At 48.4% G+C, this 17,239-nt stretch overlaps 1 protein-coding gene across 4 annotated transcripts in view; it reads left to right on the forward strand.

The window, feature by feature from the left end:
- Positions 1-17,239, forward strand: part of PAK2 (p21 (RAC1) activated kinase 2) — an 814,606-nt gene that overhangs the window by 95,667 nt on the left and 701,700 nt on the right. For 3 of the 4 annotated variants that reach the window (XM_033958726.1, XM_033958725.1, XM_033958724.1), the window contains exon 2: positions 6,166-6,379. The exons of the other annotated variant lie outside the window; for it this stretch is intronic. In XM_033958726.1, the coding sequence (XP_033814617.1) occupies positions 6,193-6,379 (187 nt within the window). In that variant the 5' untranslated portion in view covers positions 6,166-6,192. The remainder of the gene's footprint in view (positions 1-6,165; positions 6,380-17,239) is intronic. 4 annotated transcript variants of the gene reach the window in all.

Below are 17,239 nucleotides of genomic sequence, written 5' to 3' on the forward strand. Positions count from 1 at the left end.
CCTGCCTTCGCATTGGCTTTTTAGCTTTCAGAGCCCAACTTTCTTTTTTTCGGAAGAGCGGGGTTTGCCCTCCATCTATGAATCACACCAACTTGTCTTAGCGTTCACCAGCTTTCCACAATGCACTAGAATATATCTCTGCTTTTCTTTTTGTTTCACATATTACATAAGGCTATATACCAGTACATCATCTTGTCACATAACTCTCGCTGTCACCATTCTCACTTCCATTATTACCATATACATATTTGTTTAAATATATGTACTTGTTTACACTAGGACCCCTGAGGAAGAAGAAGTGTTTCTTCAAAACATGGACTGTCGGTTCCCGATTCATTAACCTTTCTGGATATAAACTGTTTTATGTTTTTATCTATTTGTTTATTAAAGACTTGGCGTCTTGTACACCATTCCTGCAGTTTTTTATTTTGTTCTTCGATTCAATATTATCACTGCAGTTTTGGATTCTTTGCTTGTGATTGCAACTATAGTGATTGCAGCTATAAAAACATTATCAATCACTGCACAAGTCTTGCCATCAAAAATCCCCAACATAATATCCTCATAGAAAAAAATGAAAAGAAAAGAACAGAAAAAAAGAAACATATATAAACAAAGAAAAACACCATCTCCCCCCTCCCTCCCCTGTTACCCTACAGACCAAAGGGCCAGTATATAAAGGATGCTGGGAATTATTAAGAAAGGGATGGTTAACAAGACTAAGAATGTCATAATTCCCCTGTATCGCTCCATGGTGCAACCTCATCTGGAGTATTGGGTTCAATTCTGGTCTCCTTATCTCAAGAAAGATATAGTGGTGCTAGAAAAGGTTCAAAGAAGAGTGACCAAGATGGTAAAGGGGATGGAACTCCTCTCGTATGAGGAAAGACTAAAACGGTTAGGGCTCTTCAGAGACGGCTGAGGGGAGATATGATTGAAGTCTACAAAATCCTGAGTGGAGTAGAACGGGTACAAGTGGATCGATTTTTCACTCCATCAAAAATTACAAAGACTAGGGGACACTCGATGAAGTTACAAGGAAATACTTTTAAAATCAGTAGGAGGAAATTTTTTTTCACTCAGAGAATAGTTAAGCTCTGGAATGCGTTGCCAGAGCAGTGTTCTCCCCAGAAGTTTTTTCTAGCCGGGTGGCACGAAAAAATAGCCAGGTGAGGCGGGACGGGGAAATATGTTGGTGCAAATTTGATGCTATGCAAATTTACCCTCCCTGCTTACAGTGAAGGAGTAGGAGTGGGGAAGAGGGTTGGCCCACGACCTGGAACGCTATGAAAGTTACCCCTCCCTGCTCACCTTTTGGCTTCCCTGGGCCACATTGGAGAAAAACAATTTTCTGGGGCCGCACAAACACCAACACTAGGTGATAAGCAAAAAAAAAAAAAGCCTGAGCAGGTCCCAAATTTGCAATCACTAATATAGAAGATGTACGTATTAGAGAATGACACGGTGAAAAAATTGGTCCCCGTCACCGCCCCGTCCCCGTCTCACCATCCCCGTCACCGCCCCGTCCCCGTCACCGCCCCGTCCCCGTCTCACCATCCTCTTCACCGCCCTGTCACCGCCACTGCCACCCCATTCACCGCCCCGTCACCGCCACTGCAATCCCATTCACTTTTCTTTATTTACGTATAAAGGAAACATTCTTTAAAACTTTAAAACTTAGTTAAATATTAGTTAATAACTATACAAAAACAAAACACGCAGAGAAAAAATTAATTAATATAAATTCCCTGACTTCCCTGCACTGTCCCCCCTTGAAGGTCTGTCCCCATCCTGAAAGCCTGATGCCCCCCCCCCCGACGTCCGATACATCCCTCCCCCCGAAGGACCGCCGACTCCCCAACAATATCGGGCCAGGAGGGAGCCCAAATCCTCCTGGCCACGGCGACCCCCTAACCCCACCCCGCACTACATTACGGGCAGGAGGGATCCCAGGCCCTCCTGCCCTCGACGCAAACCCCCCTCCCCCCAACGACCGCCCCCCCCAGCTTCAAAATGATGCCTGAAGTTACCTTGGGGGTTCTGAGCACTATTAATTTTAATTTATTACAGCACTCCAGAAATATTTTTCTAATTGTTTTAACTTGGAAAAGCGAACCAGGATTGTCTTAATGAAAGGCTTATGTTCTGCACTGCAGCCCTCCTGCCCTCGACGCAAACCCCCCCCCCCCCAACGACCGCCCCCCCCCCAGCCGACCCGCGACCCCCCTGGCGACCCCCACGACCCCCCCACCCCCCTTCCCCGTACCTTTGGTAGTTGGCCGGACAGACGGGAGCCAAAACCGCCTGTCCGGCAGGCAGCCAACGAAGGAATGAGGCCGGATTGGCCCATCCATCCTAAAGCTCCGCCTACTGGTGGGGCCTAAGGCGCGTGGGCCAATCAGAATAGGCCCTGGAGCCTTAGGTCCCACCTGGGGGCGCGGCCTGAGGCACATGGTCGGGTTGGGCCCATGTGCCTCAGGCCGCGCCCCCAGGTGGGACCTAAGGCTCCAGGGCCTATTCTGATTGGCCCACGCGCCTTAGGCCCCACCAGTAGGCGGAGCTTTAGGATGGATGGGCCAATCCGGCCTCATTCCTTCGTTGGCTGCCTGCCGGACAGGCGGGTTTGGCTCCCGTCTGTCCGGCCAACTACCAAAGGTACGGGGAAGGGGGGTGGGGGGGTTGTGGGGGTCGCCAGGGGGGTCGCGGGTCGGCTGGGGGGGCGGTCGGAGGTTCTTGGGGGGGGCGGTCGTTGGGGGGGAGGGGGGTTTGCGTCGAGGGCAGGAGGGCCTGGGATCCCTCCTGCCCGTAATGTAGTGCGGGGTGGGGTTAGGGGGTCGCCGTGGCCAGGAGGATTTGGGCTCCCTCCTGGCCCGATATTGTTGGGGAGTCGGCGGTCCTTCGGGGTGGGGGTGCGAGTGGTCCTGCCGGGGGGGGGATGTATCGGACGTCGGGGAGTCGGCCGGGCAAGAGGGCTTGGGCTCCCTCTTGCTCCGATCGCGGGTGCGGGTGGGAGCGCGTGCGAGCGGTCGTTCGGGGTGGGGGTGCGAGCGGTCCTGCTGGGGGGGTGAATCGGGCGTCGGGCGGTAAATAGCGGTTCCTAGAAGGGGGTACATTGGCCCGCGGGGACAAACCTGTTCACCGTTTCCGCGGTCGGTGAATGGCCTTGTCCCCGTCACCGCAGCGACTGCTAGTTTTCTTCCCCGTTTTCGGCGGTGACCCGCGGCTTAAATGCGGTGGCCGCGGGTAAACCGTCACCGTGTCATTCTCTAGTACGTATATAATAATAAACCTTCATTAAATGGACACTGTGGAGAGGAACCTAAAAAAGCAGTAATTCTTACCCTGACTGAGTGATCCTCCATGTACACCGCTGACAGTGGGAACAGCCACAGGCTTCCGCATCCCCACTCTGATGAGCAGGGATGCGTGTTCCTGGTTCTCCCATTCACTTCTATTACAGCTATAGTGAGCCTCTTCAGAGGTGAGCCTCATCAGAGTGGGGATGCTGAATCAGCTGTCAGCAGCGCACGTGGAGGATCATTTAATTAGGGTAAATATTACTGCTTTTTGGGCCTCCTCCCTGCCCCCCCCTTTGGTTTTCATGTATGCATGAAAGCAGGGGCAGCTTGAGGATATTGCCTTTGGCTGCAAAGCTTGGAGATTTTGAGTTGCCAGACTGGAGGAAGATGTCTTTAGTTGGCAGGGCTTGGGAATCTCCACTAGCTCAAGTATTTATAAATTGCACTCAGGCAGGGAGAAACTTTGGTGCCCCTCCACTAAGTTTGGGCTCCAGTCCCTCCCCCAAATCAGCTGTATATGACTACGCCACTGAATACAAAAATAATTGTGATGCACATATCCCAAAGCTAACATATTCCAGTTAATAAATTCATAATAAAACAATTTTTTCTACCTTATTGTCTGGATGTTTTGTTTTTCCATCATCTTGGTCCCAGTTTCTCTTTCTGCTTTTTGTCGATCTTCTACCAATTCTCTTTCCAATGTCTGCTGCCCAGTTTTTCTCCTCTTCTCAATACTGTTCTATTCTTTCCTTATGCCTGTCTCCAAAGTATTGATTTTTCCCTTTCAGCCTTCTTAACTTTTTCTCTTTTTTGCCTCTGTCCACTCAAATCTTGCCTTCTTTCTCACCCTTCTTCTTTATAAATGTTCAGCTACCTCTAAATTCTCCATCTTCTTTCATTCCCTAGCTCTCCCATTTCCCATCTCACTCCTTTCCCAGCCTCCTATTTCCTTCTCTCTACTCCCCATTACCACATTTCTACCACTGTACTCAACTGCTCTCTCACTCATCTTGTCATTTCCTTTTTGACCTCATCCACATGGCTCACCACTTTCAGAATCCCCCTCCCTCTCTCCACTAGTCAGGCTGTAACTCCCTGTCCCTTTCTTTCCATCTCCTGCTTAGCATCTTCTTATCCCAGCTCTCTTCCCTCCTGCCATCCCATGGGTCCATCTCTCCTCCTCTATCTCCATGCTCCAACATTTTGCTCCCTCTCTTTTCTTTGGACACTATCACCCCAAGGTCCCTCTCCCCGTCCGTGCATATCAGCTTCTCTCCTCCCAGCATATATGGTTCCTTCCTATTATTAATTCCCAAATGCATTACTCCGATGGTATCCCACATCTCACAGGACAGTTGAGTCAGTGCATTGGTGTTTCTTGCTGTTTCAGAAATTCTTGTTGTTTCAGGGTCTTCAAATTGAATAGTTTTACCTCTATATGTGATCCGCATTACAGCAGGATAGAGGCCATATCTTGCACCAATTTTCAGTAATTTTGATCTCATTGACAAAAATTGCCTGCGTTTGTTTGCTGTTTCCGTTGCAAAGTCCGGAATAAAAGGGATCTTTGAGTCTTTATAAGTTAAGTTTCTATTTTCCTTTGCGACTTTTAATATTTCCAAAACATGTTAAAACGCAGAACACGAAAAATTAGTGGTCTAGGTCCTGATTGTCCATTAGCTCTTCTACCTAGTATTCTGTGTGCCCTTTCAATCTCTAGTGGTTCTTTTAATTTAATGGGGAGTTTCTTTGATATATTCTCCTCCAAAAAAATTATCACATTCTTCCCTTCAATTTCCTCAGCCAAACCTAAAGTGGTTTTTACAATTTCATCTGAACCAATCGATTGTACTTCCAGTGTTTTTTTCCCAAAGCCTCATTCTCATCCTGAAGAATCAGCTCTGGACTGTAAGCGTGCTTTTGGCTTTCTACTTGCAACGCACTCAACCACATTGATCTGCTCCTCAACTTTTTCTCTCCTTCGAGCCCACCAAGTTGGGACATCCAATTTTCAAGCGCACCATCTCCAACTGGTTAGCGGCTTGCATCTCTTTTTGCTATGCTTAGGCTGGACTGTATCTACAGAGTCAAGTCACAGCCCACAAAGTCAGAGTCATGGCGGCTTTAGTAGCTTTCCTTAGATCTACTCCTCGGTTCATACTTTCACCTCTCATTATTGTCTGGATACTTTTTCCAGATGGTATGGCCATTTCGGCCAGACAGTATTACACAATTTATTCTCCTGAATAGCCAACACACTTCCACCATCCCATTCTGGTTAGCTTGGAGGTCACCCACAGGTTAAAAATAGGCTGCCTGCTTGTCCTGGGATAAAGCACAGTTACTTACCGTAACAGGTGTTATCCAGGGGCAGCAGGCAGCTATTCTCACAACCCACCCACCTCCCCTGCTTTGCTTCTCTGCTAGCTATTTGAACTGAGGAGACGCGCCCTGCACTGGGCGGGAAAGCATTCGCGCATGCGCAGTGTGGCAGTCGTGAACTTTTTCATGTTCTTCAAGCAAGTCTGCTTACGAGGCTGTCCGCATCGGGGCTCCGTGGATGAGGTCACCCACAGGTTGAGAATAGCTGCCTGCTGTCCCTGGATAACACATGTTACGGTAAGTAACGGTGCTTTATAGGTAATGTGTTGAGCTGGGTGGGGAAATACCAGGTGTATATTCTTTTGTACTTTGAAATGGTAGAATTAATTTGATATTTGAATGCATTCTCACTGGGAGTTCTTGACCTTTGTTTGTAAATTATTGTGATAATCCTTGTTAGAACCTGCCATATCGCTTACCTATCTTTTCCTGAATAATTGTCTTTAATTTGTGTTTCTTTTTCTCTCTCTCTCTTTCTCAGAGCTTTAACGTGTAGTCATCAGGAGCCATGTCAGATAATGGTGAGCTCGAAGACAAACCACCAGCCCCTCCTGTTCGAATGAGCAGCACCATATTCAGTTCAGGGGGCAAAGACCTTCTGACTACCAATCATAACTTGAAACCACTACCATCAGTTCCTGAGGAGAAAAAACCCAGAAGTAAAATCATTTCTATCTTCTCTGGAACTGAAAAAGGTATATTGTGCTACCAACTAAATTATGCCATCTCAAATTTTGATGACTTGAAAATCTATATACACATGAATATGCATATGGGCATGACTTAAGGAAGTGTTCTACTTCCCAGTGAATATACTGCCTTATAAAATGTCTCTTTTCTAATCTAATCTAATTTTTCATTTGTGTGTCACACATACCTATTCAGGCTCAAGGCGACAGATCAAGGAGGAAGGGGGAAAGTAGTAGGGAAAATAAGAGAGGGAACCCAGAAGTAGGGGGAGTTATACAGAATTTAATATTGTTAATTGTCAAAGAGGTGAATCTTCAGGTTTTTTCTGAATGTAGTGTAGTTTGTCTCTGTCTGATAACTTCTGGTAGGTCATTCCAGTTTTTTACACCCAGATAAGTTAGCATAGAGTGGAAAATTCACTTGTAGTGGAGCTTTTTGTGGATGGTAGATTTAGTTGGATTCTGTTAAGGATTCTTTTTGATGTCGACCAAACATTAGAGAATAATTGGATGAGAGAGGCTGCTGAGCTTCCGTATAGGATCTAGTGTAGGATACAAGACGATTTGAAAATTATTCGGGATGATATTGGGAGCCAATGTAGTTGCCTGATGAAGGTTGTGATTGAGTCAAATTTCTTTAATTTGTAGATTAGTCTAACTGCTGTGTTCTGGATGAGTTGTAGTTTGTGGATGAGAGAAGTGTTGATGCCAAGGTAGGCAGAGTTGCAATAGTCCAGTTGAGGTAGGACCATCATCTGAATGATCAGAGCAAAGTGGTGTGGGTGGAAGTATGATCTTGTGAGTCGCAGTTGACGCATAGTGTAGATGGTCTTTTCCTTAAGGTTTGATATTTGTGGTTCCATTGTGAGAGTGTATGCAGTCTGGTACCTTGGTGGATTTTTCCATTATGAGAGTAATGCCTGATGGAAGAGTGAGGTTAGGTATGACATTCTGTTGTGCGGTGCGGAAACCAATGGCTTTGGTTTTAGTAGTGTTCAGTTTCAGCTTGTTGTTCATTGCCAAGGTTTGAATTTTTTTGGCAATATTAGGAGAGTTTGGTTAGGAATAATTGGTGGTCCACTGAGTCGAAGGCTGCAGAGATATCAACTTGGAGTAATATTGTCTGATGACCCAAACTTAGCAACTGTTTGTTTATTGTGATTAAGGTGATGATGAGGAGCTCGGTGCTGTGCTTTTTTTGGAAGCCGTATTGGGATGTATGAAGGCAGGAGTGTTGCTATATGTAAGAGGGTAGCTGCTTGCTGACATGGGACTTGAAGATTTTAGTGAGGATCGGAGGAGAGGTTTGCTTGGGCTGTCTTCGGTATAGGGGATTAAGGCCATTTCTTTGGGTAGGTGCCCTTGGTTCAAGGAACTATTTAACAGGTTGGTGAGCCAGTTGATGATAAGATGCGGAGCAGCTGAAAGAAGGTATGGAGGACAGTTGTCCAGGGGGCTGCTTCGTAAAGCTTGCTTTGATATTAGCTTATTGGTGTCGGGGATGGATAGGTTAGTGAATGAGGACCAGATCTGATCTGCTTTTATGGGTTCAGTGTATTCCATATAGTTGTGTTGGGAAGTGTTTGTTGAAGCTGTCCTAGCAACTTCAGATTGGACCAACTTGACTTTGTTGAGGAAGAAATCTGCAAGTTCTTGGGCTGAGATTTTATTAGAGAAGGTTGCAGATTCTTGGTTTGGGGGGGATGTCAGTTGTCGTACTAGACGGAACAGTTTTTTTGCTTTTGCTTGTGTTGCCTCCTATACTTCTGGCGTAGTAAGTTTTCTTTGTTTCAGATATAATGTCCTTATATTTATTTATCCCAGGACAAGCAGGCAGCATATTCTTAACGTATGGGTGACGTCACCGACGGAGCCCCGGTACGGACCTTTTTAACTAGAAAGTTCTAGTTGGCCGCACCGCGCATGCGCGAGTGCCTTCCCGCCCGACGGAGGAGTGCGTGGTCTCCAGTTTCTTCGTTTCCGCGGAGCGAAGAAGACGCATGTGCTTTCAACGGCCGTTGAAAACTCTATTTTTGCCTTCCCGCTCGCGATTTTTTGATCCCTTTTTGTTCTATTTTTTGTCTTTCGACTTACTTTCCTTAAAAAAAACAAAAAAAAAACCTCGTGTCTTTTTTTCTTTGCTTTTTGCAGCCGGCCCCGGCGGGGCCTGTTGTAATCATCCAAGCCTCCGGGTTTGATTTCGCGGAGGCCGTGTTTCCCTTCATGCCCCCTCAACCGGGCTTCAAGAAGTGCCAGCGGTGTGCACGCCCGATCTCTCTAACTGACCCACACAACTGGTGCCTTCAGTGTTTGGGTCCAGAGCATCGGGCTGACACCTGCACCCGCTGTGCTACTCTTAAGAAACGCACTCTTAAGAACCGGCAAATACAGCAAAATATTCTTTTCGGCACCGGTTCTACCATGGATCAGGCCCCGACGTCGACGGCACCGCCTAAATCGGCACCGACCACATCGACACCGCCTGATCCTCCTTCGGGGTCGACAGCGCCAGGTAAGCCGGCTAAGAAGCCTTCCACTTCCCTTGAGCGCCCTCCAGTTACGGCGGTGACCCCGGTCCTTCCGACGTCCCGCCGATCCCGTAAACGCTCCGCTCCGATCTCCCGTAAACGCTCCGCCTCGTCATCGGCCTCCTCATCGCCGGAGCGTCGAGCAGCACCTATGGTACCGAAGAAAACTAAAACGGTACCGGTGCCCCCATTGGAGGACCGCATCTCGGCCATCCTCCAGGACAAACTCCAGGAGCAGCTACAACAGCAACTCCAACAGCTCCTTCCGACCCTACTGGCACCGCTCCTTCCGGTACCGGTCCGACCCGAGCCTCGCACCATTCCACCGGTGTCCACCCCCTCGGTACCGATGGACACTTCCATGCCGGTCTTATCTGCCCAGCCTGTACTTCAGACTTGTGCTGCAGAGGACCCCTCCCGGCCCCATGATCGACGCCGGTCGTCTCGGGACCGGGATCGGCACCATTCCTCCCGGGACAGGGATCGACGCCGGTCTTCATCTCCCGGCACCGTATCCATGCGATCTGGCAAGTCCCTTTCTAAAACCCGCCATACTGAGCCGGCCATCAGGGACCCAGACTTATGGGAGCAATCCCCACTCGGTACCAAGGAGGATGCCTCTTCTACAGACGAGGAACCCTCCATGGCTGAATCCACTTCCAAGCCCGAGCAATCCTCCTTCACGAAATTCCTTCGGGAGATGTCCACGGCTCTCTCCATACCACTTGAGTCCGACTCCAAGAAGTCCCAGGCCTTTTTAGAAGCCTTGAACTTCGACCAACCTCCCAAGGAATTTCTCAAACTGCCCGTACATGATATCCTACGGGAAACATTTTATAAAAATTTGGAAAATCCCCTTATTGTTCCAGGTGCCCCTAGAAAACTGGACAGTTTATAACGGGTCATCCCTATTCCGGGATTTGATAAACCCCAATTACCCCATGAGAGCCTCCTCGTAGAGTCCACTCTCAAAAAATCTCAGGGTTCCAGTGTTTATGCCTCCACCCCTCCTGGCAGAGAGGGGAAGACAATGGACAAATTTGGAAAGCGCCTGTACCAGAATGCCATGCTGGCTAACAGAGCCAACAACTACACCTTTCATTTTTCATTTTATATGAAACACCTGGTCCAGCAACTGTCTGCTTTACAAAAATATGTGCCTGAACGTAAGGTCCCACTATTTCAACAGCAAATTTCCACCCTCCTTCAGCTCAGAAAATTCATGGTGCGCTCGATTTATGATTCCTTCGAGCTCACTTCCCGAGCTTCTGCACTGGCGGTAGCCATGCGACGCCTTGCCTGGCTGAGGGTGTCTGATCTGGATGTGAACCACCAAGACCGCCTCGCCAACGCGCCCTGCCTTGGTGATGAACTTTTTGGGGAGTCTCTAGATACCACAACACAAAAACTTTCGGCTCATGAGACAAGATGGGACACCCTCATTAAGCCTAAAAAGAAGACTCCACCTGCGCGACCATACAGACCTCAGTCCTCTTACCAACGTCGCTTCTCTGCTAGGCCGCTTAATCCTCCTCAACAGCAATCCCGTCGGCCTCGCCAACAACAGCACACTCAGGCTCGCTCTCAGTCTCACCAGGTGACCAAGCCTCTCCCTCAGACTAAACCTCCTCAGCCCTTTTGACTCCTTTCTCCAGGGCATAGCCAGTCTTCAACCGTCGATGCCTCTTCCTCAACCTATCGGAGGCCGCCTCACCATCTTTCTCCAACGCTGGGAGGCCATCACATCAGACCTGTGGGTTCTCAACATCATCCGTCACGGATACTCACTAAGGTTCCAGACTCTTCCTGTAGACCATCCTCCCGTAGAGTCTGCTTCTCACTCCTCCCAAACTCCACTCCTCCTCAGGGAGGTCCAATCCCTCCTCCTCCTCAATGCCATCGAAGAAGTTCCTCCAGACCAAAGAGGTCAGGGATTTTACTCCCGCTACTTCCTGGTGCCCAAGAAAACGGGAGATCTTCGTCCCATCCTAGACCTCAGGAACCTCAACAAGTGTTTGGTCAAGGAAAAGTTCAGAATGCTCTCCCTTGCCACACTTTATCCTCTTCTATCTCAACACGACTGGCTATGTTCCCTGGACCTCAAGGAGGCCTACACTCACATTCCAATCCATCAGGCTTCACGTCGCTACCTTCGATTCCAGATACAGAATCACCACTATCAATACAAAGTACTGCCCTTTGGTCTCGCATCATCACCCAGAGTGTTCACCAAATGCCTGATTGTGGTAGCGGCTTTTCTCAGGTCCCACAACCTACAGGTGTTCCCCTACTTGGACGATTGGTTGGTGAAAGCAACTACATCCCCGCTTGTGCTGCAAGCCACTCATCAAACCATCTCTTTCCTCCATCTCTTGGGATTCGAGATCAATTATCCCAAGTCGCATCTGCTTCCCACAAAACGCCTTCAGTTCATCGGAGCAGTTCTCGATACCAATCAGATGAGGGCGTTCCTTCCTGCCGACCGGCGCCGCACCCTGCTTCACCTTTGTCGACAGGTGCTCCTCCATCCATCCATCCCTGCTCGGCAAATGATGGTCCTTCTGGGCCACATGGCCTCGACAGTCCATGTGATACCTCTGGCGCGACTCCACCTCAGGATACCTCAATGGACCCTTGCCAACCAATGGTCACAGACCACGAATCTTCTTTCTCATCCCATCTCTGTGACATCATCTCTTCAGCAATCTCTTCAGGTTGAACTCCTCAAATCTTTCCAGGGGACTTCTCTTTCATCTACCCCCTCATTCCATGGTCATAACCACGGATGCTTCCCCCTATGCATGGGGGGCTCACTTGGGCGATCTCCGCACCCAGGGACTCTGGACCCCTCAGGAGCGTCGACATCACATCAATTTCCTGGAACTCAGAGCCATGTTTTATGCTCTCAAGGCCTTCCAGCACCTTCTCTGCCCTCAGGTTCTTCTCCTGTGCACAGACAACCAAGTCGCCATGTACTAAATAAACAAACAAGGCGGCACCGGATCTCGCCTCCTTTGCCAGGAGGCCCTCCGCATCTGGACCTGGGCCACGGCCCGCAGTCTCTTCCTCAAGGCTGTCTATATCCAGGGCGAACAGAACTCCCTGGCCGACAATCTCAGCCGCATCCTTCAACCTCACGAGTGGACTCTGGACCCTCCCACACTCCACTCCATCTTTGCTCGCTGGGGCACTCCGCAGGTGGACCTATTTGCAGCTCCTCACAACCATCAGCTGCCCCAGTTCTGTTCCAGACTCTTCTCTCCGCATCGTCTGGCCCCGGATGCATTCCTGCTCGACTGGACGGATCGGTTCCTTTATGCCTTTCCTCCACTTCCTCTGATGTTGCGGACCTTGTTCAAACTCCGCAAGGACAGGGCCACCATGATTCTCATCGCCCCTCGGTGGCCCCGACAGCACTGGTTCTCCCTCCTGCTTCAGCTCAGCTCCAGGGAGCCCATTCCTCTTCCTGTATTTCCTACTCTGCTTACACAGCAGCATCAGTCTCTACTGCATCCCAATCTGTCTTCCCTCCACCTGACAGCTTGGTTTCTCTCGGGCTGACCTCTCCAGAGAACCTGTCTCAGCCTGTCCGTCGCATTTTGGATGCCTCCAGGAAACCCACCACACTCCAATGTTACCATCAGAAGTGGACCCGGTTTTCCTCCTGGTGCCTCCTGCATCATCACAATCCCACCTCATTGGCGGTGGAGACCGTACTGGTCTATTTGCTCTCTCTGTCCAATGCTGGTCTCAAGTCTACCTCAATCAGAGTCCACCTCAGTGCCATCACTGCTTTTCATGAGCCTATCCTCGGAAAACCTCTCACGGCTCATCCTCTGGTTTCCCGGTTCATGAGAGGCCTCTTCAATATCAAACCACCCCTACAGCCTCCTCCGGTCGTCTGGGATCTCAGTGTGGTTTTGTCAGCCCTCATGAAACCTCCCTTTGAACCTCTTGCTACTACTTCGCTCAAACTTCTCACATGGAAGGTGCTTTTCCTCATTGCCATCACCTCTGCCAGGAGGGTCAGTGAGCTGCATGCACTGGTCGCCGATCCACCGTTCACTGTTTTTCACCATGACAAGGTGGTTCTGCGTACCCATCCTAAATTCCTCCCCAAGGTGGTTTCAGCCTTTCACCTCAACCAGTCCATTGTGCTGCCTGTCTTCTTCCCAAAACCCCATTCTCATCCTGGGGAACAGGCGTTACACACGCAGACAAACTAAATTCCTTCTTTGCGTCCGTCTTTACGAAGGAGGACACCTCAACAATACCTGAAGCGGAGAAAGTGTTTGCAGGAGAAATAGAAGACAGCCTCACCACAGTTGAAGTGGACTTAGACCAGATATACTATCAGATCGACAAACTTAAAAGTGACAAATCCCCTGGACCGGATGGAATTCACCCGAGAGTCTTAAAGGAATTGAAGGTTGAAATCGGAGAGTTATTGCAAAAACTTGCAAACCTGACAATCAGAACTGGACAGATACCGGACGACTGGAGGATAGCGAACGTCACCCCAATTTTCAAAAAAGGATCGAGAGGTGAACCGGGCAACTATAGACCTGTGAGTCTTACGTCTGTCCCCGGCAAGATGGTTGAAGCACTGATCAAGGATAGCATGGTCCGGCACTTGGACGCACACGACTTGATGAAACCCAGTCAACATGGATTCAGGAAAGGGAAATCATGTTTGACGAATTTACTCCAATTTTTTGAGACCGTGAACGAGCAAATTGATAGTGGGAAGCCGGTGGACATAATATACTTGGACTTCCAGAAAGCGTTCGACAAAGTTCCACACGAAAGACTTCTCAGGAAACTACAAAGCCATGGCATAGAGGGGGATATACAAAGATGGATAGGCAAATGGCTGGAAAACCGAAAGCAGAGAGTGGGCATAAAGGGGAAGTTCTCCGACTGGGAGAAAGTGACTAGTGGAGTACCCCAGGGCTCGGTACTTGGGCCGATCCTTTTTAATATTTATATCAAAGATCTGGAGGAAGGAACATCCAGTGAGATCATCAAGTTTGCAGACGATACAAAACTATGCCGGGCGATCAGATCGCATGAGGATAGAGAGAAACTCCAGAGCGACTTGTGTCGGTTAGAAACATGGGCGGAGAAATGGCAGATGAAGTTCAATGTGGAGAAATGCAAGGTAATGCATTTAGGCAATAAGAATAAGGAATACGAGTATACAATGTCAGGTGCAACTCTGGGGAAGAGTGAACAAGAAAAGGACCTGGGTGTACTGATAGATAGGACCCTGAAGCCGTCGGCACAATGCGCGGCAGCGGCAAAGAAGGCAAATAGAATGTTGGGCATGATAAAGAAAGGAATCTCGAGTAGATCGGAGAAAGTTATAATGCCGCTTTATAGGGCAATGGTCAGACCACACTTGGAATACTGCGTCCAACATTGGTCTCCCTACCTAAAGAAGGATATAAAACTGCTGGAGAGGGTGCAGAGACGAGCAACAAAACTGGTGAAGGGTATGGAAAAACTGGAATACGAGGACAGACTTATAACACTAGGATTATTCTCCCTTGAGAAAAGGAGACTGCGTGGGGATATGATCGAGACCTTCAAAATACTGAAAGGAATCGACAAAATAGAGCAGAGAAGATTATTTACATTGTCCAATTTGACACGGACTAGAGGACATGTAATGAAGCTAAGGGGGGACAGGTTCAGGACTAATGTCAGGAAGTTCTGCTTCACTCAGAGAGTGGTTGACACCTGGAATGCCCTCCCAGATGAGATTATTGCTGAATCGACCGTCCTAGGCTTCAAGAGCAAACTAGATGCATATCTCCTTAAGAGAGGCATGTAAGGATATGGTGGACTATAAATTACAACAGGTGTACACCTGGCAGGGCCTCCGCGTGTGCGGATCGCCGGACTTGATGGACCGAAGGTCTGATCCGGAGATGGCATTTCTTATGTTCTTATGTTCTTACTACCTTGACCGTACCAGGGCTCACCGCTCCTCTCCTCAGCTTTTTCTGTCCTTCGATCCCAACTGTCTGGGTCGTCCTGTCTCTAAACGAACGCTGTCCAATTGGCTTGCCGCCTGTATTGCGTTCTGTTATGCTCGGGCCGGCCTGTCACTGGAAGGAGCTGTCACGGCCCATAGGGTCAGAGCTATGGCTGCTTCTGTGGCTTTCCTCCATTCCACGCCTATTGAGGAAATCTGCAAGGCGGCCACTTGGTCTTCAGTTCACACATTCACCACTCACTACTGTCTGGATACCTTCTCCAGACGGGATGGACACTTTGGTCAATCTGTGTTACAGAATTTATTTTCCTAATGGCCAACCATCCCTCCTCCCTCTCTGTTAGCTTGGAGGTCACCCATACGTTAAGAATATGCTGCCTGCTTGTCCTGGGATAAAGCACAGTTACTTACCGTAACAGGTGTTATCCAGGGACAGCAGGCAGATATTCTTACGACCCGCCCACCTCCCCGGGTTGGCTTCTTAGCTGGCTTATCTTAACTGGAGACCACGCACTCCTCCGTCGGGCGGGAAGGCACTCGCGCATGCGCGGTGCGGCCAACTAGAACTTTCTAGTTAAAAAGGTCCGTACCGGGGCTCCGTCGGTGACGTCACCCATACGTTAAGAATATCTGCCTGCTGTCCCTGGATAACACCTGTTACGGTAAGTAACTGTGCTTTATGGCTGCTCTCCATTGTGTTCTGGTGTCTTGTTTTTCCTCCATTTCCTCTCTAGATGTCTGCATAGTTGTTTATCTAGTCTTAAGAACTCCGTAAACCAAGGTGAAGTTCGGTTTGCTTTTATTATGCATGGGTGGAGGGGGGATACAGTATCTAGGGTTTTGGATATGATTTTGTTCCAGTTGAGTATCATTGAGGTGGTGTTATTCGAGGGGGAGGGGAGTGATTTTGATACTATGTTCCAGAAGAAATCAGGTCTTGTTTTCCTGCGGACTAGTCTTGTGTCTTTGGTGGTTTTGGAGTTCTGGTCTATGTCGGTTAAGTTTAGGCAGAATTCTAGGAGAAAGTGATCTGTCCATGGGACAGGGGACCATTTGGCCCCTTGACTATGTTAGGGGGAGATGATGCAAACAGGTCTAGGGTATGGCCTTTTTCATGGGTGGGGCCTGAAGGTATTATTGAGATTTGGCAGTCCTCAAGTAGAGTTTTAAGTTTATTGACTTATTTATTTTCAGCAGATTCAAGAGGTAAGTTGATATTACCGAGTATGATTAGTTTGTCATGTTGGCAAGTGAGGTTCGTTATTATGTCCATCGTTTTTATGATGGAGTCTGAATTAGTTCTAGGTAGTCTGTAGAGTAGGAGGATTCCGGCAACAACGGATCTGCCCTGAGGAGTGTGGAGAATCAAAAGTTGGTGCTGCAAGGAGTGTCGGGAGGTGGAGCTCGTCTCCCACGCTCTATCCTACTTCCTCCCCTGCAGCCGCAGGACTGTGCTGGGCTGGGGCAGCTCCCGGCTACAGCTCCCGGCCACTAGACCAGTAGGTTGAGTCCCTCTATCATTTGTTTATTTTATTTATGTAGAATCTTTTTATTGAATAGTGAACACAACATCATGCCCTTGAAATTACTGAGAAATAGCACATCACTGTCAAAAAGCGTATTGCATCAACCGACCCTCTGATATACATAGAACTTACAGTGATACAGTAAGTTATAAAAAAGGCTGAAACAATCATAAAGCAAAACCTGACTAAGATCAGCATATACAAATAAGATCAGCATATACAAATAAAGCAAGAACATTGAAATAGATGAACAATCCCTCCCCGCCCCAAGCAGATCTCTCTAATTTCACAAAGTAATTAAAAACACTATGAACAAAAAAGAATAAGAAGTTAAGTTACTGATAGGGTAAGGAGGAGGAAGTCCACTATTTTGTCCCTCCTTACACCACAGGATCCTTGCCACATTGCCGATGGAAGCCCCGCCCACACATCGCACCAGGTCTTCTTCAGCCTTTGTAAAAGGGCCTCAAAAGATCTTCCAGCTTTCAGCTACCAACAAGGTAAGGAGGAGGAAGTCGACAGTTTTGTCCCTCCTTACTTCACCGGATCCTTGCCACATTCCCGATGGAAGCCCCGCTTTTACATTGCACTGGGCCCTCTTCAGGCCTTGTAAAAAGGCCTCGATGAAAGACCTTCCAGCTATCAACTACCAGCAGGGTAAGGAGGGAAGAAGTCTACCATTTAACATAGTAACATAACATAGTAAATGACAGCAGATATAGTCCTGCCCAATAGTCATACTCATTATATAGTATATTCATGGTTAAATTGTCTTTTCTTTAATATTTCTGAGCAATAGACCATAGAAGTC

This window comes from Geotrypetes seraphini, chromosome 9, assembly GCF_902459505.1.
Source record: "Geotrypetes seraphini chromosome 9, aGeoSer1.1, whole genome shotgun sequence".
NCBI classification, from domain to species: Eukaryota; Metazoa; Chordata; class Amphibia; order Gymnophiona; family Dermophiidae; genus Geotrypetes; species Geotrypetes seraphini.